Raw genomic sequence first — 23591 nt, 5'->3', positions numbered from 1 at the left:
AAATTGTTTGAATTACATGTATTTTATACGTGTGCATTACTACAAATTTTATTCAATTTCAAAACCACTTGTTTTTGCAGAATGCATAGAGGAGCTTGGGAATTTAATAGAGTCCTATGGTATATCTGTATGCCAGCCTAGTCCTGGAGTAGCTGTGAAAAACATTGCTGGTCAGATTGGTGACCGAGATAACGGAGTGAGGAATGCAGCGCTGAATGCTGCGGTCCAGGCCTACATGGAAGTGGGGGAGAACCAGTTTTATAAATTAACTGGAAATGTATGTACATTCTCATTAAAGTGTGGAGTCCCCCGTCTCCCCCCCCCCCCCCCCCCCCCCCCCCCCCCCCCTGTAATTGGAGATTTGGGGACATTTAGCTTTTGGTCTGTCTGCTGGCTGTCTGTTTGTCTGCAAAAACTTTAACCTTGGCCATAACTTTTGAATTGATGGTGATAGGGCTTTCATATTTCACATGCATATCTCTTTTGACAAGATCTTTATTTTAGTACCAAATTTTTTTAACCTCATGATGTTGGATTGTCAGTTTGACTTACTTTTGACAAACTTAAACCTAGGCCATCATTTTATAATGCTTAATGATACATGTATATCACGTGTATTCCTCGGACATACTTTTTAATGGTTAGTAATATGGTTTTAACGTGTATATTTCACATGTGTAGTCTTGTGACAAGATCTTTCTATAATTACTTTGCTGCCATACTGGAGCATCCGTGTTTCACTAACACATCTTGTTTTATGTAGAAAACATGCCTGTATGATAGATTAGGCAATGAGCTGATATAGAGCTAGCCAATCAGTAGTTTGACCATGTGCATGGATTTGTATACTTTGATGTTCATTTGTCATTCAGTTCTGCATGTTTCAAGTTCAGGCAAGTTATAGTCCACCTTTCTATGCAAAATACATGTAAGAATCTGAACAAATACAGAACCAAAATATTTTATTTTAGAATTAATACATTCATACTAGACTCTTATGATGTAAAACAGGGTTAACGCAGAATGATGCCAAATGACTTAAGTACACTACAACATGTCGTACAATGACATCACATAAACTTACATCGAATTTACACTAAATCAGTCTAGTGCAGTGACTTGACCTCTGTTTGTTTTGGTAATTCTTTCAGAAGGTATGTGGGAATGAAATATCTATCAATGTTATTGCTGCATGGATTTGTTCAATTGTTAGAATAAGAAAATTGATATACAAGTCTGTGCTATTTGTCGATTATAACACTTGAAATATTTGAATAATTATATATGTGATAAACTGACAGCATATACACAGTTGGAGCAATACTGTTCAGACAATTCTGCTTTTTCTTTAACTAATATTGTATCAATTTATCTTGTGTGTGTCCTTGTGCCAAAGCCATTTTGTTGATATTGTTTGTTTCATCTGTTGTAAACATACATAATGTGATGTCATAGTCAAACCTACACAGTTCATGTCACATACAACCAAGACTTACATCAGAAATATATACAAGGAAAGTTTTAATAGATGTTATGCATTTCAATGAATTGCTTATATTCAGTCTCTCATGAATATCTAAAACGTGAAATACATTTATGATATGCATGTCTTTTATAGGTCAAATATTTTGTTCTATCATACTATGATAAAACGCATAGTACATCTACTAATGAATGAAACTTATTATCTTTATGATTTATATAAAATATTTCTTTTGACTATTTCATTTTTTCTCACAGTTGTACAAGTGTATTTAGAATTTAGAATAGAGCAGTTATTTGAAGTTTTTTGCTGCTTACAGCTAAATGACAAAGACCAGAGCCTTCTTGATGAGAGAATTAAAAGATCATTAAAAAATAAACCTGCTCCAAAAGCTAAGGAGGAAGAACGGCCAAAAACAGCACCTACACAACCCCAGCGATCTGCCTCTCAGTAAGTCAAAAACAGCACCTACACAACCCCAGCGATCTGTCTCTCAGTAAGTAAAAAACAGCACCTACACAACCCCAGCGATCTGCCTCTCAGTAAGTCAAAAATAGCACCTACACAAACCCAGCGATCTGCCTCTCAGTATGTGGCCACAATCGTCTTGACTGATCAACTTTTCAGTTGTTTCTCATGCTTATGCTCCCTATGTTGGCAATCTTCCCTTGCATTGGATATATTTCTTAGAATACAATATGCAGTTGAACTTCAGTATCTTGAACACTGATTTCTTGAATACCCTGGACATGTTGAAGTGATTCAGAATCCCAACCACTTATTCTTAAAGTATTTTACTCTCAATATCTCAAATCCTTGGATATCTTGATGTTTTATTATTGTTGTTTTTTGGTCTTATCTTGTTTGATATAATGAGGTTTGACTGTACCTGATAATTTATGAAGATATATGTTGTAAGCATGCATTGCTGACGATTGACCTTGTTTTACAGGTCGCAGATCCAGAGGCCAACCTCTGCTTTACCGAAGTCTGCATCCTCCAGCTCGATGAAGAAGACCTACCTCACAGACTTTGAGTATGAGAAAACTCAGATGGAGATGCCGGAACTGAAACAGTTTGATCTTGATGAAATCTTCCAGCCAGTAAAATTGCCCAAAATAAAGTAGGTAGTCTAAATCTGGGTTATGATTGTATTTCAATAGCTGTTTTGGAGTATGTTTAAATGTTTTGGAGATCGTTATAAAGAAAATATTTACGGACTCCCTTAAACACATTTACTGTTTTCCTTGTTGTAATTTACACATATATTTTCACATTCCCCAATGTTTTGTCAATAATTTTTTGAAATTCAATGTTTATATTTTCTCATTTTGGAATAGGTGCCTATGTCACATAGAGGTTTGTTTTGCATGGAAAGTTAGTCAGAGTATAAGTTAATTAAAAATATACTTTCCTTATTTCGCAAAATATTAAATGTGTTAGAAATGAATGTTTAGACTGTTTGTATTACTGTATAAGTGGAATTTTTAGCGAGACACAAATTTAACGATTTTCCCATAAAAATTACTATATAATATTTAGCGAGAGCATATTTAAGCAACTTCATAATTCCAAGAAAGAAAATTATTATTTATGATATGGAATAAATTGTTAGCAATATTCTGTTTTAGCAATCTCAACACTCTTTAATAATGCCAAAAGTAAATCCTCACTAAAAATTCTGCTTTTATGGTAAAGGAGTAAATTATCCCATGGTATCATTGTGAATATACCCCCATAATTCAAACAACCTTTACACACACAAAACTTTACACACACAAAAGTATTGTCTATTATGGGTGTAGTAATTTAAGGAATGAATATCAAGATTGCATTAGGAGGTATATAAACAATGGAACAAGTTTTGTAATTGGTTAAGCTAATTAACAGAAAACACCCTATCCTACCATTGTCTAGGTTATATTAACAATGGAGCTAGTTTTGTAATTGGTGCAGCTAATTAACAGAAATTACCCTATCCTACAATTGTCTAGGTTGTAATAACAATGGAGCAATTTTTATAATTGGTGAAGCTAATTAACAGAAATTACCCTATCCTACCATTGTCTAGGTTATAATAACAATGGAGTAAGTTTTGTAATTGGTGACGCTAATTAACAGAAAATTACCCTATTTCAAATTTTGTAAAATAAAACAGATACAGATTTTTACGCTCTGAATAACATTCCATGCAAAGTACATGTAAGCCTCTATGGGGTAAGCATGAATTCCTATATGAGGATGTATACATGTAAATATTGAACTAGCAAGAGATTTGTTACTGACAAAAAATATTCAACAAAACATTAGGGAATGTGAATCATGTGAAACAAAACATTGGGGAATGTGAAATCAATAAAACATTGGGGATGCGAATCAAATCATCGGGAATTTGAATATTTATGTTTGTGTTTATCAAACTTTCAGTCGTGCTAGGGACCCCTCACCAATGACACGAGTAAGCCCAGCAGACGCCTCAGCTACTATAGGAGTAGTTATTGCTCAGATCACAAGCACAGACATCTTAACATGTATCCAGGCTCTTGCTCAGGTAAAATGAGAGAATGTACTCTGAAATTGAGATGTTAAAAGCTGTAGTTGTGTGATACTGAAGCCTAGCTTCTCCTTACTGATTTATAGATTGATGAGCTGTTGAAGGATGAGGAACATGCTCGACTACTTGGCAGCCATATGGATCAATTGATGCTGCACATCTCCATGCAGTTTAGGATGACTCTTTCGACACACATAAACAATGAAGATGTTGCTAAAGAGGAAGTGATCAGACTGTGCAGGTGTCAGCTGGGAACACTGCTCGCTGTATGTTTAGAAAACATGTATATAAGAAAAAATGTCGGTGTTTATTAACAATGGAAGCTTGTGTGATCAGCAGAGTAGACGTTCACTCCTTGTATCAGTATTTTGTTATTTTAAGGAGGTACGCTACACCAGAGAAATTCGATATGGAAGAAAAGTGGAGGATATGTACAATATTTTGAAATTGAAAACTTTCAAATTAATTTATTTAGTGATAAAAATGCAGTTCAAGTGAAAGCAATCTGAAAAAATTTAAAACCCCAGCTGAACTCAAACCCATGGTCTACAGTTCAGCTGTTGACGTGCTAACCTACTGAGCTAGGCATTGATTTTTTAAATGAAATTACAAATATGGTTGACATTTATATTTTCATTCATGCTTTAAAAGGAAATCAGACAGTATGACAATGTAAAGTACCTCCTTAACTTGCTTCTTTCACAAATATAGGTTTTTATGTCTCTTGCATGTCCGTGGTTTTACAAACGTATACTGATTATATATTAGTGTAACAAACACTCATTACTGGCTATATACATGTGACAGGTCATGTCATTTTAAATAAAAAGGAGATAAGAAATGGAGTACAATTGTGTGCCTGTACACTGGTTTCGGTTATTTGTTTTCAGCTGACTCAGAAACCTTTCCTAGCCACGAAGACATCCAAGGACATCTTAAAAGATCTGTTCAACAGCTTGATAACAATCCTACTGGATCAGCGCCTGAGTCTGCTTCACGACGGGCCACAGGTGGTCCGGTCTGTCAATGTGATGATCGTTAAAATCATGGAGAAGTCGGACTACACCAGCACTACGTGTGCTCTCATCAAATCACTGCAGGAAAGCGTTGCCAGTGAGACGTGCTCACCCAAGTTTTTGGACCTTATCATGAAGGTAAGGCCAATTAAAATAAATTGATAGATTATCATCCCCGCCCACCCCGATTTTTTATTTTTTTCTCTCAAAAATTACGATTTTAAACATTCAAAACACGAGCTCGTGACAGATTATATGATTGTTTTGTAGCATGGAGCCAATCAGACAAAGGCTTTTATAATCGGTCAAAAACGAAATTAAACACACGTGCGGTATCAGCAACATGGCGTAGAATTTGTGACTGTCAATTGATTTTTGGAATTTTTTTTTTAAAGAAACAGTTGGATGTAGTTTTAGAATGAACAAACAAGAAATCTCATTGGATGATTCAATTTCAGTTTATTGCATTATCCCCTGTCCTAAACCCATGTTCTGAATGGTGACTGATGTCAAGGGTTAGTGCGAGGTACCGAATCAATAACCCTTGACTTGTGAAGATATTTATGTACATTAATTGAACAGTCGCAAAGTCGACTCAGCAATTGGTAACCTTCTTAGTATTTGAGTCGCCAGATCTTCTGTGTAATCATATTACAATTTTTCTGCAATTGAACATTCCAGTAGGCACCATCGATTTGCCTTTTCCCACTATTCCTTTTACTTAGGAATGTAACAACAACACTCTGAATTCATTTTCACATTTATTTAACTCTATTACACCAAGTATTACAATCAACTTGCAAGCACTACAATCACTAAAGAGTTTAGGACAATGGAGATAATTGGCCGCATTATCCACCAAATCTTGTCCAAGGTCTGGGGTTACAACCGAAATACCAACACCCAAGGTGCATAACGGGCATGACGGAGGCCTTGTGTTGAACACAAATGCCAGGAAAGTCCCAATGCTTGATAAACCAACATGTGGACGGGAATGGCCCGGGACATATCTGTTTACCCTGTTTCTGAGAGATTGCTCCCTGGTTAAATAGTACCTACTGACACCGAGTACTCCAGACTGTGAGCCTTCCCTCCTTTTAAAAGAGGTGAAGGGGGCACCAAGTATGGCTTAAACTTGTAGAACCCCAACCATACACTACATGAGGGGTGACACTTTCCCCACTAAACAACACATGCCCCCTGTCTTGGTTGACAGATGGGAGAAACACAGGCCAGAAATGTCCCGAAACCCCCCTTTAAGTCCCCCCATCCTGTGAAAGAGCTTAGACAAGTTGTACTTGTCATTCCCTAATTTTCTTAGGGGTGCTCCGTCAATTAAGTGTGATTATTTGTATATTCATAAAATAATCTATATTGTACATGTTTTGGACAAAAGTTTTATTTTATTAAACGTTAATAATTTCTAGTTTATTTACGTACACGTTTGGTCAAAAGTTTGATTAGTTTGTCCAGAAGTATGTATATGTATAGGGTAAACAACATGGCTACGTCTACTCACATTAAAAAATCATGACTTTTGTCATGACAGTTTGAGCATAGCTCAGGAGCTTGTCACTTCAGTATTTGTTATATACAGGTAGCTTTTTGACACCTGCCTGGAAAATTTTAAAGACTGGTTAAGCTACACATGTAGATGCAGTAAAGAAAAAAAATTTTTTTTTATGACAAACCTTTTCTTTTTATTATACGCCCGTCTTAAGACGGGCCGTATTATGTTATGGCCTTCATGTCCGTCCGTCCGTCCGTCTGTTAGCTTTTTCGTGTCCGGCTCATAACTTAAATACTATAAGGCCTAGAATAATCAAACTTTGTCAGTTGATACATCTTGGGTAGAAGGTGTGTCGCACATTAAAACCAGGTCGCTGTGACTTTTAATTAAGAAGATATGGCCAAATATGGTAAAACCCTGTCCGGCTCATAACTTGAAAACTATTTGATCTAGAATCATGAAACTTGGTCATCTTATGCATCTTAGTTAGATGGTGTGTCGCACTGTACTTTAAGGTCACTGTGACATTTAGTTGAAGTGATTTTTTGAAAAAAGTATGTTATAATTGGTACAATCCCTACTCATATAAGAGTTTTGTAGAAAACCTCATTCAAAAATGTTACATCAAGAAAACACATATTTTTTTTATGATATACTGTACTGCTTTTTTTTTAACCTATGTAATGTTTCCTTTGTTTCTAACAATAACACAAGAAATTCCACTTGTCCCATGGGAGTAGCATGCAAAGGGCATTTTGACAAGACTAATTAATGAGTTTTGTGTAGAGCATCTCTGATCAACATGATCAAGCAGGTGTTATCTTTATCTCTAGGGAATTGGGCAGAGAGATCTTAGCCTCTTAATTGCAGATATACCAGAAATTATTTGTGAAAGTGAATTTGTTTGTTGTGGTTAGTCTTTATTTTCAAAATTAATTTGACATTGTACTATATAATTTTTAATTTTTTTTCTCAGCAACCTATATGCAGAGTATCATTTCTCACTAAGACAACAAATGGTTGCAATATGTATAAAGGCCTATTTTAATGATTAGTATTTTAATGTTTTGTTATGGCTGTGGCATTGTTCAGAAAAAAGATATACAATGAACAAAGCTGCAGATTGGGCATTTGTGTAAATCTGAACAGATGAAATAGTATTGCAATAACCATATTAAAAAATGTTAATTCAAGAAACTACACATTCTTCATTATATACACTGTACTATACAGCAGTATATAACAAACAAATTATTTCTTTTGTGTCAGTAACAAGAGAAATTTCCCTTGTCCCATGGGTGTAATTATCAAGCAATTCAGGAGGCATTTTGCCAACAGAAAAATTGCATTCTGTCAAATTACAGATTAATTAATGAGTTTAGAAGATTTCTGTTACAGCAATCTGATCAAGGAGGTGCTATCTATATCTCTTGCAATCAGGGAATTGGGCAGAGGAATCTGGCCTTCTAATTGATCTGTCAAATTTTAGAACAGTTCTAATTGGTAGCCATTACTTTGAAAGTTAATTTGGTATAAAGTTTAAGAATTAATATGATATTGTAAAATATATTTTTATTTTATATCTCAACAACAAGGTGCAGATTGTCATGTCTCACTAAGATGACAGTTTTACAGTCTAAGAATAAACATAATGACTAATGTTTGATGTTTTATTACGCTGTGCATTGTTCTTCATTCCTTAAAATACAATGAGCAAAGCTGCAGATGTGCATTTCTCAAGTCTAACACAACCAGTTGAGAAATATATGATGTATTATTTTTTTCTAATTAATAACTACACCATAGGAGATGCACCAGTGTTTGAAATAACCGTTTTTAATCTATATTTATTTATATTGACATCACCATGCATATTTTACTTTTATACTTGAAGATTTGACAAAGGCAGATACTGATATATGTATTTTTTGATATGTTGAATAAATCAACCTTTTTGAGTACTCCCATTTATTGTAAGTTGTTTGCTTGGATAAAGGTCTATCTTGCACTTTAATCATTTCATTGAAAACATTTGGGAAAATGTTTTTATATCCTTTTAAAAATCATTAAGCTTACATTATCAATATTTGAAGCAATGTCACATGAGGCCATAAAGTGGGTAAGATTCTTAAAGGAAGGTTGACATTTGGTTCCATGCATACCTATCTCTTCATGGTGATATGTTCATGTTAACAATATGTGACGGGCGTATCATGTGCCGTGGCGGTGCACTTTATTCTTGTTAGGATTTCAACAAACCACAGAACTCTCGAGAGTGGCACATTCAAAATTTAGCATGTCTGTCATAAAATGTATTTTACAACAGCTATTATTTCTTGCAGTGTATCTGGAAGATGATTAAAATGATCCCAGAGATCATCAATGACCTTGCGGTGGACCGAATCCTTTTAGAGACCCATTTGTTCCTGAGGAACTTCCCAACCAGTACCTGGAAGAACCGCACTAGTGACCTGCCCCTGCGAACCATTAAAACTGTGATACATACACTCGCCATGCTGAAAGGTGCCAAGGTAAGAAGCGGATGTTAAAACAGGAAGGTCTTATTATGATTTGATTTTCATGGATTTAATTATTAGTAAAGCCGTTGTCTACATTTACATGTGCTTTGGTTTGTAGATTCTGGGACAATTAAATTTGATAGATGCCTCCGAGAATTCAGAGGTCAAAATGTTTTTGCAAAAGAGCCTGAAAAAAGATCCTAATGCAAGAAATGAAATGAATGGAACATCGGATGATACTGACTCCGTTAAGGTACAGTAAACCATCTTTTTATCGCCCGTCATACTGGTATACGGGTTGTATTATAAAGGTATGGTGCATTGTGGGTTACACTAAAACAATACTAATGAGGCTAGGATCATCAAATTTGTCCCCAACAATTAGAGGAACAAGTTCATCATTTTTCAAGGTTATAGGTGATGATCAAATTTACATTCTGATTTGATAGGTACAAGCTTCTAGGATAATGCAAGGTGAAGATAACGAACAGTGATCAATCTCATAACTCCTACAAGCAATACAAAATAGATAGTTGGGCAAACACGGACCCCTGGACACACCAGAGGTGGGATCAGGTGCCTAGGAGGAGTAAGCATCCCCTGTTGACCGGTCACACCCGCCGCGAGCCCCATAATCAAACTTGATACACTTACTCCACCATTATAAAATGGTATGGGGCCTTGTTTCTGTGTGTTCATCCATTACCTTATGGGGAGGATACAGAGTGCTAATAGGGCTAGGGATCATCAAAAGTGTTACACGTCTTCTCCGTGGTGAGAGGAAGATGTCTTATGTTTCTCAAGGTCATAGTTTCATGGGTAATCTTTAAGGAAAAACTGTACTACTAAGGCTAGAATCATCAAACAGTACTACTAAGGCAGGCTAGGATCATCAAACAGTACTACTAATGCTAGGATCATCAAACAGTACTACTAATGCTAGGATCATCAAACAGTACTACTAATGCTAGGATCATCAAACAGTACTACTAATGCTAGGATCATCAAACAGTACTACTAAGACTAGGATCATCAAACAGTACTACTAATGCTAGGATCATCAAACAGTACTACTAAGGCTAGGATCGTCAAACAGTACTACAAATGCTAGGATCGTCAAACAGTACTACTAAGACTAGGATCGTCAAACAGTACTACTAATGCTAGGATCGTCAAACAGTACTACTAAGGCTAGGATCGTCAAACAGTACTACTAAGGCTAGGATCGTCAAACAGTACTATTAATGCTAGGATCATCAAACAGTACTACTAAGACTAGGATCATCAAACAGTACTACTAATACTAGGATCATCAAACAGTACTACTAAGTTTAGGATCATCAAACAGTACTACTAATGCTAGGATCGTCAAACAGTACTACAAATGCTAGGATCGTCAAACAGTACTACTAAGACTAGGATCGTCAAACAGTACTACTAATACTAGGATCGTCAAACAGTACTACTAATGCTAGGATCGTCAAACAGTACTATTAATGCTAGGATCATCAAACAGTACTACTAAGGCTAGGATCGTCAAACAGTACTACTAATGCTAGGATCGTCAAACAGTACTACTAATGCTAGGATCGTCAAACAGTACTCCTAAGGCTAGGATCATCAAACAGTACTACTAAGGCTAGGATCATCAAACAGTACTACTAATGCTAGGATCGTCAAACAGTACTACTAAGACTAGGATCATCAAACAGTACTACAAATGCTAGGATCGTCAAACAGTACTACTAAAGCTAGGATCATCAAACAGTACTACTAATGCTAGGATCATCAAACAGTACTACTAAGGCTAGGATCATCAAACAGTACTACTAAGGCTAGGATCATCAAACAGTACTACTAATGCTAGGATCGTCAAACAGTACTACTAATGCTAGGATCATCAAACAGTACTACTAAGGCTAGGATCATCAAACAGTACTACTAAGGCTAGGATCGTCAAACAGTACTACTAATGCTAGGATCATCAAACAGTACTACTAATGCTAGGATCATCAAACAGTACTACTAAGGCTAGGATCGTCAAACAGTACTTCTAATGCTAGGATCATCAAACAGTACTACTAATGTTAGGATCATCAAACAGTACTACTAAGGCTAGGATCGTCAAACAGTACTACTAATGCTAGGATCGTCAAACAGTACTACTAATGCTAGGATCATCAAATAGTACTACTAATACTAGGATCATCAAACAGTAGTACTAAGGCAGGCTAGGATCATCAAACAGTACTACTAATGCTAGGATCGTCAAACAGTACTACTAAGGCTAGGATCATCAAACAGTACTATTAATGCTAGGATCATCAAACATTACTACTAAGGCTAGGATCATCAAACTTGGTTGTATATTTTTCCATGGTGTTGATCCCAAGCATATTTTGAGAAGTATTGACTTTGCATCTGAGTTAGACTTTATCAGAGTGAAATCTGTCTACAATTTGATTTTTTCAAAGCCATCATAGAGATTAACGATTGATTCTCTTTGTTATTTGAAGAAACACTGTCAGAGTCCTATTACTTTTATTACCGCTGCATTGTCTTCTTTTGCATGTAATGAAAATTCAGTTCTATTTCTTTCATGATTAAGAAGGATACTGTTAATCTTTTTTTTTGAGAGGGGGGGGGGGGGGCTGTGGGTAATATATTTCTCTGATTGCTATATTTTTCTAGATATTCCTATCATTATATCACAATACACTACATGTATCTGTGAATTTTAAGGTCTACCATACCCACGAAATCCCCAAAAAATCAACCCACCATGAAGATTAATGATTCATAGTAACTTGAATCTACGGATATGTTTAAGAAAAGATTGGATCTGTTATAAAAAGATTTCAGTATTGATCAAGAAAATAAACATCGGTAGACTCATGCAGTCACTGTTCTTTTGCAGAGTCACCAAAAACCAAAGAAATTAAATAAAAGTACACATGATATGTTGGCAGAGATTTTCAAGAAAATAGGATCAAAGGAAAACACGATTGAGGTATGTATTTCAAGACAAAATCATGCGTGGATATTTTAAGAAGCATTGTAATGCTCTAATTGATATTCAGCTAATATTTGAATTTTCTTCTTCCAAAGGGATTAAATAACCTGTATGACTTCAAGAAAAAGCATCCGGAGGCAGACTTAGACCCCTTCCTGAAGATGTCATCTCAGTACTTCCAGAATTATATTGAGCGAGGACTTAAAAATATTGAGCGAGAACGTGAGGGGAAAATGCCTTCACAGACAGAATCCATGGGTAACTATAAAAAATACCTTCACAGAAAGAATCCATTGGTAAGGCCAATTCAACTAAAATGATAGATTATCATCACTGCCAGCCCCTCAAAAATCGGCCTGCCCAGAATTTTTTTATTTTGCGGCGCTTGTGATTTCCGGAAAATGTTCATGTCCGACTCTGGTATTTACACTTCTTGTTTACATATCTGGTATGGCAACGTGAAAAGCCACGCGAAGAAAATAGATCATATTATGGTTTTCTTAATTTCTCACCTTCTTACAGGCGTAAATGAAAGGAAAGGATTAATTATCTTCATATCTTGAAGAAGTTTGATATCTTTCTGTGTTTGAAATTAAAGCTTAACCTGGAATTCGTCTGTGAAATAAGCATAGATCCATCTGGCATTAAATGATGCACTACTCGTTTGTCATTAATATATTTCTCAGAAAATAAAAATTAAAAAATAAAATCCTCCCACCTGCCCCATACTTTTTGGTGACCCTGGATGATAATCTACTAAATTAAGTTGAATTGGCCTAACTATAAAAAATACCTTCACAGACAGAATTCATGGGTAACTACTAAAAATACCTTCACAGACAGAATCCATTGGTACTAATAAAAAATACCTTCACAGACAGAATGCATTGGTAACTATAAAAAGTACCTTCATAGACAGAATCCATCGGTAACTATAAGAAATACCTTCACAGACAGAATCCGTTGGTAACTACAAAAAATATCTTCACAGACAGAATCCATGGGTAACTATAAAAAACAAAAAACCGTTACAGACAGAATCCATGGGTAACTATTAAAAAAAATACCTTCACAGACAGAATTCATCGGTAACTATTAAAAAAAAATACCTTCACAGACAGAATCCATCGGTAACTATTAAAAAAAATACCTTCACAGACAGAATTCATCGGTAACTATAAGAAATACCTTAACAGACAGAATCCATTGGTAGTAATAAAAAATACCTTCACAGACAGAATGCATTGGTAACTATAAAAAGTACCTTCACAGACAGAATCCATCGGTAACTATAAGAAATACCTTCACAGACAGAATCCATCGGTAACTATAAAAAATACCTTCACAGACAGAATCCATCGGTAACTATAAAAAATACCTTCACAGACAGAATCCATCGGTAACTATAAGAAATCCTGAACATTGTTTTAATAGCACTAAGGAGGCTTATATTATTACAAGTATCTACATCTTTTTTTATTTTACAAAATCTGTAAAAGAAATGATTGTGTAAGGCCAATACGGAACTTTCGGGATATGCCGGAACGACCGATTATATTTGACATTTATACACCACGGTCACGTGATAATAACCAATTGTAGGGCAAAGTTGACATCGATACATATGGTGTTTCGCTAAATGACGGTCCGTAAAGAGCTATGCACAGTCCCACGATGACGATCCAAGTCATTATTGGTGCTTAGTACTTGGGTGTAAATTAGATGAAAGGGAAAAGGCGCATTTAGACGCTCACCATTGGATGCAAGGCGTGAAGTTTTACCGATATCATCAAGATGTTTTCTAGATTTATTTCCCGCGCCGACTCGCATAATTTAATCTATTGTATTTTCCTTTAAAATGGTTGTAGTGATTCCTTTCTTTCAAAGATAGCATTTAAATGCAGGAAATTGATAGCAATTGAAATATTCCATGTTTGTTTACTTAGTTGTTATTGTAATCCGGAAGTGACATGCCCTACAATTACGTTCAACGCGCGATAAAAGTCAGAGTGGATCCGTATCTCAAAAGTCCCGTATTCAACTTAATTAGTAGATTATCATCCAGGGTCAGCAAAAAGTATGGGGCGGGTGGGAGGATTTTATTTTTTTATTTTAAATTTATTTTCTGAGAAAAATATTAAAGACAAGTTTTTTTTCCAACAGATCCCCATCATTTAATGGCAGATGGATATCAATCTATGCTATTTTCATACACTAATTCCAGGTTAAGCTTTAATTTAAGCAGGGCTCGAAATTGACATATGTCTGTCAGTCTGTGACTGGTTAAAAGTATGGCGGACTGACTGACATTTATTTTAGTCAGTCTGATGAGACTGGTTAATTTTCTAAAGCATCATTTTGGAAAATATACTAATATGAAATTTTGTACACACATTTGGCATGCTTCGATCTGTAGATATCAGACGAATCTGATTCCTAAATATAAATCCCACATTTAAGTGTTACAATATTGCCTGACTGAGGCATATTGAGTTTAATTTCATTTTAATAACATTAACGAAATATGTTTAATATTTCTGGAAAACTCTGTTGGACTGGTAAAATTTTCTGCGGACTGGTTGAAATTATACCCCATCAGTCCGACTGGACTGGTAACATAAAAAGTTAGCTTCAAGCCCTGTTAAGGATATAACAGAAATATACCTGACTTCTTCAAGATTTACATCTGTAAGAACGTGAAAAATTAAGAAAACCATATAAATCTATTTTCTTCACGTGACTTTTCACGTTCCTATACCGGAAATGTAAACAAGAAGTGTAAATACCGGAGTCGGACATGAAAATATTCCGGAAATCGCAAGTTTCGCAAAATAAAAAAATTTGGGGCGGGCGGGGATGATAATCTATCAATTAAGTTGAATTTGCCTAATTTGTTTGTATTATTGGGGGGGGGGGGGGGGGGTTTATAAATAATGGAAGCCTGTGATAATTTCTGTAAAACAGCTAGAAGCATTGGCTAATTTCTGTAAAACAGCTTTTGCAATCACCCCGTGTTTCTATTATTTATATACCTCCATTTTAGAAACAGCCTATACCATCCGTCACACTTTGTGTTCAGTTCAGAGAAACTATTCAAGATATATTTATCAAATCACTGCCTCAATATTTTACCTTGGCATTTCCTTTGACCTTAACCTCACTTTTCCTTATTTGATGTTAGCCTAGTTTCAAAGCAACTATATGAAAACTGAACATCAGAAAAAATAGAAAGGGAAGAATACCAAAAGTAATTAGTATGAGATAAATAGAACATGTTTAATGAATAGTGTGATTTTAAATTTTCCTTTATTTTCTTATGTTTTGCGCTGACGAACTGTAATATACATGAACAGAGTTTTGACATTTAGGTTTTAGTGCCACAGACTACTCAAGAAAGACAGCACCTACCACAACATCAGCAGAGGAGATGGACATAAATTTCTACATGGACAAATTACGATCACTGCGTGCAAAATGTGGACTGGAGAACACAGATGTAAGTAGTCTTGTCAGACATTTTCATGGTGATGGACAGAGGTTGTCATAGTGATGGAGTGATAATGGCTGACAGCATTAAGGATGACTAGATTACATCTAATGACATCTAGATGACTAGATTACATCCAAGATAACTTACCTCACCTATCCTATTTACACCATGCATACCGTATATACTCGCCTATAAGTCGGTTGTATTTTTTAAGGTTATTTTGTAGGAATTTGCCATTGACCCGCTTATAAGTCAGTACAAATTTTTGTCAGAATCGGTTGACAATTTCAAGTCAATGCTCTAGTGATTTTACCTATGTTTCAAAAAATACTTTGAGAAATTAATAATTATGAGGTGCTCAATATCCAAGCCATATTTGTTTGGGGTTTAAACGCAACCCTTGATCTATATTATGGACAATGATCCCTTGTTTACCTACGCAATTATGGTCTCCTAATTACCAGTACCTGACACAGTGTTTACATCTTCTTAGGACGCGCCTATAAGTCGGACATAGAGTTTTGGACCAAAAATTGACTCCCAAAAATCCGACTTACACCAATCAAAATGCTCATAAAGAATTTTGAAGCACACATAGATTGGAGTATAGGATTTATGTAGCATTAATAGTTTACATTTCTCTCTCTCTCTCTCTCTCTCTCTCTCTCTCTCTCTCTCTTTTGCAAAAGCTGACTGCTAGACTTGCATTGTAAGACTCAAATAGAAGAAATTCAGCTGCTGTTTTTGAAACTTAAACAAATTGTCATTCAATTTAATTAATATATCAAAAAGGCTTTTGGTTTTGTTTTTTTTTAAATATGATATGAGTTTTAAAAAATACTTATTTTCTTAGACTTATTGAACAAATTCTAGAACATTTATGAAAGCATTGTTTCATAACACCTTGTATCTACAAATTCATGTACATGTATTTTAAAAAAAGAAATTTACTCTAATCATCTTATGCTTTTAGTCTACAATTTTATTTTAATGTATGACATTTTCTTTTCAACATTACTTAAGTATACAAACTCGTCCAATCTCCATTTTGTTTCAGCAGTGAATTGTGTATTTATAATTGTGTAAATCAGTTTTTGACTTTGTATTACATATCAATCTCTACCCAGAGTTGTCATTCATACTCTGCATACAAACCAGTCTATTCAGGGTCACAATTTTATCAATGCAAACAGCAGAATTTCGTAAATTCTAAAAAATTTTCCTCTGACAGTATTTTATCCCTTCGTAGCAGCCATTCTTCAGTATTATAACGAGCATTTGTCTCAGTTTATTACCAATTTGATATTAGTCTGCCAAAGGATCTCTCCAAGAATAATTATTCAACAAATAATGGTCAAAACTAAGCACAATATTTTATGAATTTTCATTGGGTATGAAAGTGTATGCTAAAACATGTCTGAAAGGACTCATCTATTATCTATGAAGTGCAGTTGCTAAAGCACTGTTCGTCATAAATTGAATGTGATGATAAGGTTTATTTCAGCCTTCTAAACAAGAGAATGTTGTGTCTAAATTGAACTTAGTGATTGGTTTATTTCAGCCTTCTAAACAAGAGAATGTTGTGTCTAAATTGAACTTAGTGATTGGTTTATTTCAGCCTTCTAAACAAGAGAATGTTGTGTCTAAATTGAACTTAATGATTGGTTTATTTCAGCCTTCTAAACAAGAGAATGTTGTGTCTAAATTGAACTTAGTGATTGGTTTATTTCAGCCTTCTAAACAAGAGAATGTTGTGTCTAAGAAAGAGGACAAACCAGAAAAATTTGCTTCAGAGGAAAAAGATGAAAATGTTGAGGTGAGATGACCATTATTTTTCACCTTCAATGATTTAAATGAATTTATAGTAATAATAGGATGATGCTTGTATTAAACTTGTGTTAATGTTTTTGGTTTTATATATTATTTGGGGGGGGGGGGGGGGGGGGTAGTGTGTTTTGATTTTTGTAAAAGATCAAGAAAATGGTATGTTCATGCCAGTGTTGGTAATAATTATGATTTGTTTTAGATCTGTGTAAAGCCAGTGTTGTCATCCTCTGAGAATCGTGAAAATAACCCATCAGCATCCAGTGTTAATAACTCTGCCACCTCAGCCAATGTGTCAGAACTTAAACTGAGACTAGAGCGTATTAAAAAGCTATCCAAAAGTTGAAAATTGGGGAGTTCAAAACTGAAAGTGTTCTAATAATGAACTTACCGTGCTTTTGCTGTTTATAAGTTCATTGATCAATTGGAAAAAATAGTCTGCCAGAGATGGGACAGAGAATGTTATTTATTTAGTATAAATGATATGGACATGCCTTAGTATGCTGGACAGAGTGCTTTATTTTTGCCAATGTTTAAGTATTACAAATGCATGCCATTCTTATTCATGTTGTAACTGTAGACTGTGAAATGCAAAAAAACATTGTTCTTTGATATTTAATGCAGAATAATGCTCTGTGGTCCTAGCACAGTTGAGTTTGTGTGTAGAAGTGAACTGTTACTGCAGTTGAATCTGTATAAAGTGATTACTGGCTGACTGTTCACAGACATTACGGACTCTGTCCTTTGTGATGTAGAGCATTTTCTTGTTTTAAAGATTATGCATATGTCTTTTAAAAATGTTTTAACCATGTTCCATATAACATGCAATGTGTGAATCATTACAACATTCTCAGGTTTTCAGTTAATGACAGTATGTAACAAAAATATTGTTCAAAGAATGAAATCCATGAATTTTTTGTGGATGTTTCTTCACATCCTGTCATACACCGATTTTCTTCCTATATCTGTTTCTTTTCTCCTACTTTCACTTTGTTAGTGCCCTGTCTGATGCCCGTGATTCTGCATTGTGAGTGATAATGTGTTAGTGTTGTGTTTCAATGTTGATGCTTTGGTGTCTGAGAGATAACATTTTTTGAGAATGTAAAAAAATAATAAAAAGAAAATGGGTACCCAGTGAGGAAATGTTCAAGTCAGAACAAAAAATAAATTGTGAAGTCAAGTTGTATAGTTTTTTTTTACATTCATATACATTGCAAACTATATCTGTGATAGAGGCAAGATATGGAATATTATCTATTCCATGGTGTATCCTTTGAAAACACAAGCACCAAGTTTTTCTATAAACATTTGATGGTTTTTTGCTGGCGTGAAATGTCACAGTTCATGTATTTTCAAAAAGGAAATTCATTTCTTAATTAGATGCTCGTCAATAATTCTATATTTGACTGATCTTAAAGCTATGGTGACATACTTCTGTCATCACTTGTCAGATAATGATGTTGACTTGTCAAACAATTATGTTGACTTGTCAAATAATTATGTCGACTTGTCGGATAATTATGTTGATCTGTCAGATCATTTTGTTGACTTGTCAGACAATTTTGTCATTTGTCAAATAGTAAAATGTTTTAAGAGATAATCGTAAAAATTGCTTTCACATACAAAGTGTGTCATCCACTAAACAACATAATGATCTGACAAGTCGACAAAAAGATCCGACTAGTGAACATAACCTCTGAAACAGCAAATAGTATTTTAGAACTAGCAACCATTTTGTGATTTTCTGCTTGATGATGTAAGATGAAGCTTGGCAGATCTTTACGTTGACTTGTCAGATCTTAATACACTTTTCTGACACAACTGTGAGAAAATTGCGAGGAAGTCGGATACCCTCTCTTACTGATTTACCCAGATTCATTTGTCGCACCCTACTGATTCTCTAGGTTGATTGAATCTCTGATAGCAATAAGGAGAAGAACAATTTAAAATTTCAAAAATCTAAAATTATTAGAATATTTGGACAGTTTAGTTTAAAGTGTGGAAAATTGTTGTTTTTTTTTTTTTTTTTACATTTATAGGAAACAAGTCCAAAATATGTAGTAAATGTGTGAAAAAATTCTTTATCATGATTTACCGATAGAATGGACAACTTGGAAAACATTAATCCACATAATACAGATACATAACAAACGCATGACTTTAGGTACTCCATCGTCAACTTCCAATATTTATGTACAGTGTAGCAATATATCATTATCACGTGCATATGTATGGAGGGTAATCGTGTTCAAAAATCCAAGCATGTAAACTTGTTAATTGAAACATGCAACTGTGTTAATTTCTGTTTCAACTATGTATGTTTGCAACTCAGGGGGTGTACGTTATGTTTCTCAGAAATGTATACCTCAGTGTTGTACTCTTCATTTGTGTCATCGTTTGATTTCTGATTTTACATTTCTCTTTATCAAATTGCATCATTGTTTCTTAAGTTATACGCGGTCATCCCTACAGTATTTCCGTTGGTAGACTTTGTATTTACATAGCTGTACCTTACAACATCACATCTTACACCTTACAAGTCAACAAATGTGAAGTTAACATGTTTGTCGAATTTCGATATGACCATATATGGAAAGACAACGGAAATCCACGATTTCTACCGAGAACCGAAAGAAAATCAATGTGCTTTTCGGGCAGAACACAAGCGGTATAGATGTTTTGCACACTCTAACGTCATGCTAGGTCAAAAGGTCATAGGGGAAAAAAATCTTACATCCGGGTCCTTTGTCAATGTGAAACAGCGAACGACGACGGCTACTCACCAACATTTTACGGGTGAGACATACTTTGTTTAAGCATGTAAGATGATAAAAATATAACATTCGTAAAAAATACACTTTAAAGTTACCACTAAGAGTTGCAGATTAGAATGTTTCATTCACATCTGTTTAATTTTAGCTGGTGAAGTATAGGTTGTTTATGTCTGCTCGCTACTTTCACTTGCGATGTTTTCTATCGAATTACAGTCATTAGCTCTCTAAAATTAACCCAGTGAAGTAGTACATTGCATAGAGAAGTGATAACAGTTCAATAATTTTATTGACCATGTGTCTTTTTTCTTTTAAAATGACAAAGTCGTTTGATTTATCGGCATACCCCCCCCCCCCCCCCCCTCTTCTCTCTCTCTTCTGTGGTATGCAGTACTGAGTAGTAATTAAGTTTGAACCTATGAATTAAAGTCACCCCTCACACAATTAAGGATTTTGAAGTTTGGATTGAAGTAAGTTTTACGAGTTGTTTGGTTGTTTGTTTGTTTTTTAAGTGTCTATCAGCATCATTGTCGTGCCAATCATTTTCAATATTCGCACGACGGTCGCGCTTATATTAGAGCTCCTATCAGCACGATATTCTTTTCCCAATTATAAATTTCTTCTACTAGCCCATGAGACAGAGTGAGAGATATATTTCATTTGTATGATTTTAAATCTTATAAGCTTCTGACAATTTCAAAAAAACAACCGAGATGTCTACACAATTATTTAATTTATCTCTAACTTTGACAAATGACCAGTTCAAAGTTCACTTTTAGGTATAACATATGTAGGCCTATATATATTAAAGCTAGAAACTTTATTGCAAATAATAAGGATACTAATTATAAACCAGGCAATTTAGGTTCACCACCCAATACCCAACTGTTAGTCAATCCATTTTCAGCCGTCTGATTTAAACAACCGACTTCTCTTTGCGAGTGTAAGGAGAAAGGGGTGTGTAAGACAAGTGTAAGGAAAAGGAGGGGGGATTTGACGATTCTAAGAAAGGAGGGTTTGTATTAGACGAATGTAAAGAGATGGAGGTATATTTGACGAGTGTAAGGAGAGAAGGGGGTTGGAAAAGCCCTGAATTATTCCTGACTTTCACTAACTATATAGACTACAAGTGATTTTCAAAATTTGTCGTCGTGCGTATAATCTCGCCCCCCCCCCCTTTTTTTGTAAAATTTTCTTTTTAAAAATATTATCTGTATAGATCATAGTAGTTGTCAATATTTATATTTTGCACCCACCCACCCCTCCCTCCCCTTGATATGGGACGCTATGATGTGCCTGGATAATACTGCCGTGACTTGTTGTAATGCATTATAATCTATTTTCTTTGTAAAATTACCATTAATAATGAATACCCCCTGTCCCTAAAAACATCACAATACAATGGGTCCAGTAGTCGGTAGAGGGGTAGACTCTATTATCGAAATTTTACATTTTTGTACAATTCAGAATTAAGATTTTTAGTGTAAAAATGATTGTTTATTATGAAATGGAATCTTCAAACATGGGTATGAAAAGCAACTTTAGTGCCAATAAATAGTTTCTCATAGAAATTCTAGAAAGGAACTTTTCCATAAAAGATATGCTAAAGTAAACCTTTGGTCCTCTTTATCTATTATGTAAACAAATTCTATCATAATATAAGAGATAAATCATTAAAAACTTTGGGGGGAAAAGCATACATCGTTGATTTGTCAAAAGGCTGCGTCCATGATTACGTCGTTTTTTCCCCTTTGACCTTTGACACACATATATAATTAGGTAATTAAATATGGCGGCACCGAGTGTGCAAAACATCTATTCTCGCTAAATTGTACGTACTTGGGTGAAACGTCACCAATGAACAATATATTTCCGGAATATATGTTAACGTATTTTTTAAAATTAATCATAATAAAGTCATATCTATTAGATCTAAAATACATATCTAATTACATAACGAATTTTACGAGGTACAACTGGACTGAAATTACATGTTAGTTTGGTAGGCTATTTTTTTCTTCAATCATATCTAGGGCTAAAATAAATTAAAATACGTATATATTTTTTCATTATAATATGTAGCAATATGTAAGGAAATAATAGTCAGAAATTTAACTCAACTTAAGTTTTGTTGCACAAAGAATGACAACGAGTATCGGCCACATGACGTGGCTTTTCTGAAAAGGGGGTGGGATTGGGGGCAGAGGAGAAGTCGTCTAAAATTCTTGACAATGTAGCAAAAAAAAGGGGAACCCTCCCCCAAGAACTCCATAAAATATGTTGTCTATTCCAAACTAACAGCCTAAGGGAGGGGGAGGGGCTGAGTCCTTCAATTCATTACAATGTACATGCAGTGGGGGGGGGGGGGGGGGGGGGGGGGGGGGGGGGGGGGGTCATGCAATATACCTTACTTTCTATGTGAAAATAACTTTGCACGTAAAAATAATGGAAAATCAATTTTAACGTGCCTGAGTATAAGATGGACGAAATCAGGGATACCAAATGTGATCATCCACTCAAACAACTTCTTTGAGACTTTATCTCCCACAAAATTTATAAAGAGGAACACTTTAACAGAGACGGGATGCCCTTCATTGTTTATGGAAAAAACTCTTTCTACCACATCATTCTTTCAGCCTTTTGACTGGCCCTGTGACGTGCAGTACCACATGACCTCTGCACTTTTGATATTACATACACATACGCATAGGCGCCCTCGGGTGATACCCCTACTAAGATGGGATAATTTCCGATGTCTTCCTGCTATAAACAGCCCATAATTGTATATTAACAAATAACGTTTTCAATTTTCATAAATATTTTATACTAAAAAAGAACATTTATATCTGAATCTTGTAGGCATGTTTGATTAGATATCCGTATCATGCACCAAATCACAGCGAAATTTCGACTCTCGAATCTCTTATTTGCAAGGAAAACATTTTTGTTTTATCATTCAGGGACGAATCACTAAAAATCATATAAAATAATTGAGAGCTTGTTTCACTCTTTCGATGGTGAAATCACACTTCATAAGAGGTGTTTTAACAAGCCATTAAATAAAATTTTAGTGTAATGAGCTATCTTAACCGGTGCAAAATATGTGTACTAGCATGTTGGATAGTTTTATCCATACATAAACGTTACATGTCTGTGCACATGCACATCAAGAAAGTATATGTTTATTATTAGGCGTTGGTGTAAATCCATTCTTCGTAACCTTATAGATCATTTTCTGTGTGTAATGCGTAACGTCGAGAACTTGAGACTGTGACACATGTCGATTTGTCTTTTGATATAAAAACTTAGCAAATTCGAGATGCAAATCCGTTTGTTAATTTTGGCGCATGCGCAATAGCTTAGTCCTGCAAATGGGGAATTCTTTCGTTTCTCGGTAATAATCGTGGATTT

The 23591-nt window shown here is 35.0% G+C and overlaps 1 protein-coding gene across 2 annotated transcripts in view; it reads left to right on the top strand.

Moving 5' to 3' along the window:
* The window catches only part of LOC125645978 (cytoskeleton-associated protein 5-like), a 54007-nt gene extending 35418 nt beyond the window's left edge, over positions 1-18589 (top strand). For both annotated transcript variants that reach the window (XM_048872034.2, XM_056142423.1), the window contains 13 exons: positions 81-277; positions 1803-1933; positions 2436-2606; positions 3911-4034; positions 4124-4303; positions 4928-5191; positions 8906-9094; positions 9201-9335; positions 12000-12092; positions 12191-12353; positions 15464-15591; positions 17318-17401; positions 17612-18589. In XM_048872034.2, the coding sequence (XP_048727991.2) occupies positions 81-277; positions 1803-1933; positions 2436-2606; positions 3911-4034; positions 4124-4303; positions 4928-5191; positions 8906-9094; positions 9201-9335; positions 12000-12092; positions 12191-12353; positions 15464-15591; positions 17318-17401; positions 17612-17755 (2003 nt within the window). In that variant the 3' untranslated portion in view covers positions 17756-18589. The remainder of the gene's footprint in view (positions 1-80; positions 278-1802; positions 1934-2435; positions 2607-3910; positions 4035-4123; positions 4304-4927; positions 5192-8905; positions 9095-9200; positions 9336-11999; positions 12093-12190; positions 12354-15463; positions 15592-17317; positions 17402-17611) is intronic.
* The last annotated feature ends 5002 nt before the right edge of the window (positions 18590-23591 follow it).

The sequence above is a fragment of the Ostrea edulis genome, chromosome 6, assembly GCF_947568905.1.
Source record: "Ostrea edulis chromosome 6, xbOstEdul1.1, whole genome shotgun sequence".
NCBI lineage: Eukaryota > Metazoa > Mollusca > Bivalvia > Ostreida > Ostreidae > Ostrea > Ostrea edulis.
This window is presented reverse-complemented; position numbering and strand designations above follow the sequence as displayed.